General features: G+C 64.3%; 1 protein-coding gene across 1 annotated transcript; it reads right to left on the reverse strand.

The window, feature by feature from the left end:
* Positions 1-6: 6 nt before the first annotated feature.
* Positions 7-2,815, reverse strand: LIF (leukemia inhibitory factor). Its single transcript, XM_006762076.2, has 2 exons — positions 2,643-2,815; positions 7-1,996 (listed from the first exon to the last, which is right to left on the reverse strand). The coding sequence occupies exons 1-2, from the start codon at positions 2,722-2,724 to the stop codon at positions 1,347-1,349; spliced, it is 732 nt and encodes a 243-aa protein (XP_006762139.1). The 5' UTR covers positions 2,725-2,815; the 3' UTR covers positions 7-1,346.
* Positions 2,816-4,579: the final 1,764 nt, after the last annotated feature.

Here is a 4,579-nt window from a genome sequence, read left to right on the forward strand (position 1 = left end):
GTGCGAGCCTGCTGGGTGCTGGGTGCTGGGTGCTGGGTGCTGGGTGGTCGGGGCTGCTCCAGGGCCCCCCTCGACTGCTAGTCTAGAGGAGGCAGCATGGGGACCAGCAAGCAGGAGCAGGCAGGTCACTCGGGCTGCCTGGCCCACTGCCCCCCTCTCTGCACAATTCCGGGGGCCCCCAGAGAACAGCATCGAATGACCCCCTGGAACCAAGCCACGTGCGGCCCCGGGAAAGGGCCCCCCTCTAGCCACTCCACAGAGTGCCCCCAGCCTGCCTTGCAGCCAGGGCCCTGGCACCCCAAAGTGCAGATGGGGTGGAGGGATGGCTGGCCGGTTCCCTCGGATTCTGAGCCTCCTCTGAGCTTCGCCCAGGAGGCTCCTCCCACTTGTAACATCTTCAGTTTCCAGGGCAGCCCTGCGAAGGCCTGGCCCTGGCCCCGGCCCCCCGGGAAGGGGCCGCCCTCCTATTTCTCTTGGGTAGAGAACAGGGAAGGGGGAATTCATTTTGCCATGGAAAGCACCAATAAGTTAATATAAATAGGGCATCATAATAAATAGACAAATGTGCCGGGTCCGACACACACCACTCTGGGGCCTCAGGCACTTCCCTGAGACCCTGACCTCAAGTTCTGCTGTCCCCTTGCTCTGGGGACGGCCTCTGTCCCCCTCAAGTACCTTGGCGTGACCTCACGGGGCCTGCAGAGGCCTCGGATGTGAGCTGCCGCTCCGAACGACTCCGCCCTCCCCTCCACGACAGATCCTCCCCCAGAAGGAAGACCTGGGTCCCCTCCCCACCGCCTCACCGGACCGTGCCACCTGCCCGCCTCCACATACCCCACCTCCGGGTCCAGCCGCCAGAGCCCGGCCGTCCTGGGCCGCAGCAACAGGAAGGAGAGCCCGTCCGGACTCTCAGGGCCTCTCTTCCTTCCAGCGTCTTCCCGCCCAGGCCTGCAAGCGGCTTCTCTGCCTCCCCAGGGGCCTGAACCCCAGGAACCTCCTTCCAGAACCCTCGGCCTAGCAGTCCCAAGGCCTGAGCCCCCCCACTGCGTTCAAGAGGAGGCGACATCTCCCTCCAGAGCTCCTTTCTCCGACTTCCACTCCCCACTCGCACAGAGGCCCAGGGGTCCTGGGATCCCGGCCCCTGCGGCTGCCCCATCCAGACCTTCCGAAGTTACCCAAGGGGCAGCGAAGGCATGGACGCTGGTCATTCCGCTCGGGGTCGGGCAACCCCCCCAGCCCTGCTGCCTCGCCCTGTGGCCAGAATCGCCGGAGATCACGTGTTCGGTTTGGTCACGAAGGCCCCGGCCGCAGGGACACATGGGGCAGAAGTCCAGCCCCTCACAGCCTCACACCCAGGGCCCGGCTGGATCCCCCGAAGAGGCCGGATCCAGGCCTTGCCGACGGGAGTTCTGATGCTGCTGGGTTTCGGCACAGTCCTCCCCGGGGGGAGCGGGCCAGGCGGGAGGGCCTCGGGGTCTGCCGGCCGATGGCACTGCGTTTGGCGAGGCTGCGGCTGGGGCCACGGTGCGAGAGCCCCCCGAACCTGAGACCGTGGGCCGCCGTGCGTGCGCCCCGAGGCCGCCCCCTAGAAGGCCTGGGCCAGCAGCGCGATGAGCTGCTTGTACTTCCCCAGGAGCTGGCAGCCCATCTTCTTCTTCTGGAAGACGTCCTTGTCCGAGGTGTCGGGGCCGTAGGCCACCTCCACGCGGGCCACGTGGTACTTGCTGCACAGGCGGCAGTGCACGTTGCTCAGGAGGCCGCGCAGCGTGTCCGCCGTGGCGTTCAGCTTGCTGTGGAGGCCGGCGGCGTGGGGGTTGAGGGTCCTCTGGTCCCGCGTGATGTTGCCCAGCGAGGCGCCCAGGTAGGCGATGATGCGGTACAGCTCCACCAGCCGGGCCTTCTCCGTGCCATTGGGGTGGAAGGGCGGGAAGTCCGTCACGTTGGGGCCGCACAGCTTGTCCAGGTTGCTGGGGAACGGCTCCCCCTGGGCCGTGTACTGAGGAGGAGAGGGGTGGAGGGGAGGTGACCAGAGAGCCGGGGGCAGGCATCCCCGCCCTCTGGGCGAGCTCTCAGGACTCAGTTCCCCACCTATGGGGCAGGGACCCCACCACTGTCCTGTAGACATCTCAGCGTGGCTGTGAGAGCCGGAAGTCATCACGGTGTGGGTGCCCTTGGGAAAGGGTCAAGGCCGGAGCCAGGAAGGGTATAGCATCATCATCATCATCATCCTCACGGTCAGGACCATGGAGGGACCAGGTGCCCACACAGTAGCCCTTTCACCACTGCACTCCCCGTCTTCCTGGCAGGCTCTGCACCCCCTGACACCCACAGCTACTGCCACTCCCAGCTGCACCCCCCCATCTACCCCGACTTCTGTACCCTTTGTTCCTCATCAGCCTCTGGCTCCATGTCGGGGAGAACCCCGTCGCCCCCCTCCTCTGCCCACCGAACTGGGCACCTGGGAACGTGATTTCCAGTCTCGGGCCTGAGCTGGGGGGTGGGGTGGGAGCTGGGGGGGTCTGGGGTGGTTGAACCAAGTCCCCTCCCCGTTCTCTCCCTCCAGCTACAAAAGGGTCAGTGCCACAAACACCTCTCCCCTCCCCCTCCTTCCTCAGGGCCTGGGGGGAGGGGGGGAGGCTTACATAGAGAATGAAGAGGGCGTTGGCACTGCTGTTGAGTTGCACCAGTTGGTTCCTGATCTGGCTCATGAGGTTGCTGTGACATGGGTGGCGCGTGACACAGGTGGCATTGACGGGGGTGATGGGCAGGGGGCTCCCCGCCCCATGTTTCCAGTGCAGAACCAGCAGCAGGGGCACGACTCCTGGGGACAGGCAAGAGGAGTCATGAGCAGGCAGGTGGGGGTGGGCGAGGGGGCTCTGGGCAGAGGGTGGCCCTCGTCCCCCTGGGGCACCACGTCCCCTCTCAGCCTCCAGCTCTAGCTTCGTGGGGCCTGGCCTCGCTGCGTCTGTGTGCCTCCCTCTCCAGGTGGCTAACTCTGTCTGCTTCTCTCCACCCTCTGATCCCTCTCTGCTTTTTCCTGAGAACAGGAGAGAAGGGGCAGGGCCTGAGCTGTTCTCACCCGTTGGGAGCTGGGCCCAGGATGACACCAACTATCCAGCCCCGAGCCCCCTGGCCCTCTGGCTGGGAGGCCCCGAGGCCCGGGCCCAGGAGGTCTAAACACACACACAAAACACAAGAGCAACCCCTCTGGTCCCAGCTCCCAGGACGGTCGGATTCCTACGTGTCATTTTATAGGTTTTCTACGGACCCACTTATCCCTCCCGAATCTGTCACATGACGTGGGCTCCCTGGGTCATGGGTCCCCTAATTCTGTCCCCCTCCCCAGCCCCGTTTCTTCTCTCTCTGTCCTCCTCCCCATGCGGCCACTCCCCTCCCAGAACTCCCTCCAGTTCTGTGGCCCTGCGCCCCCATCCATCCCCAAATCTTCATTCAAAACTCTCTGTCCCCCACCCCTGCCCAGCACCTCACCTCCATGCCCTCCCCCCCTCTCTCCTACTCCTTGCCCCAGGCCCTGGGTCGGGGTGAGGAGAATCCAGGGGTCCCACAGGCCCCCGGAGCCTTGGGGGAAGAAGAGGAAATGGTGCAACCAGAAAAGGGAAAAGGTCGCAGGCAGACAGGTGGGCGGGGGAGGAAAGAAAGTGAAAGGTGACCGGAGAGTTGGGAGCTGTTGGGGCCCGTCCCGATCGCCCCTCCCCTAGGTGCCCGCTCCCCCCCTTCACTCCTGAGTCCCCTCCGAGGGGCCGTCCCAGGTGGTTCCGTGCAGGGGCCGGGGTCAGCAGACCAGTGAGGCTGGGGAACCCCTGAGGGGGGTGGGGTGGGCTGGGGTGCAGGAGCTTGGAGCTCGGGTCCCCCCAGCTGGGACAGTGGCCGCCTCAAGCTCACGCTCCGGAGTGATCCCGTTCCGCCCAGCATCCCCAGGCCAGGCGGAGTCCCCGGGGTAACCGGGGGACCCCCTCCCCGGGCCCAGCTCACCTAGCACAGCCCGCAGCTTTTCAGGTTCTAGCAGATGGAGGCGGCACCTGCTCGCGTCCCAGCCAGAGTTTGCAAGCGGCTCGGCGGCCGGCGCCCCTCCCCGGGAGCAGCCCGGGACGAAGTTGGAAAAGAGAAAGCGGAAAGACAGAAAGAAAGAAAGGAGGGAGGGTGAGTCCGGAGGCAGCGGAGAAGCGAGGCAGCAGGGAGCTGGCGGGACCGAGGAGGAGGAGGAGGAGGAGCAGGAGCCGGAGCAGGAGGTGGAGGAAGGCGGCGGCACCCCCTCCTTGGCCTGCCAACCTGCGGGCCTGCTTTCAAATATTAGGAATTCAGGTTTCCAGAACTCAGACTTTGTGTATAAAGCCTTGGAATGAAGAGAATAGTGTTTATGTTTCCAATTAAGGCTAATACCTTAGATGCCGGCAGTTTTCAGAGGTTCATGCTCAAAGGGGGAATTTGCCTGATTTATATACTGGAGCCTGTGTTGTAAGACAGAGAAACAGCTATATTTAGCAGGGAACCCCGTCCAGGAAGTTGTTTGAGGTGCATCATAGGAAATTATGAATGGAAGAAAGTGAGAGTGAAAGGG

The sequence above is a fragment of the Myotis davidii genome, unplaced genomic scaffold (assembly GCF_000327345.1).
Source record: "Myotis davidii unplaced genomic scaffold, ASM32734v1 scaffold478, whole genome shotgun sequence".
Lineage (NCBI taxonomy): Eukaryota > Metazoa > Chordata > Mammalia > Chiroptera > Vespertilionidae > Myotis > Myotis davidii.

Excerpts from the sequence above, each read along its gene's own strand:
- LIF (XM_006762076.2), bottom strand. The coding sequence starts at position 2,724 with ATGTCACAGCAACCTCATGAGCCAGATCAGGAACCAACTGGTGCAACT. Across the intron at positions 1,997-2,642 it reads ACGCCCTCTTCATTCTCTAT|TACACGGCCCAGGGGGAGCC; the intron begins GTAAGCCTCCCC and ends TCTCCTCCTCAG.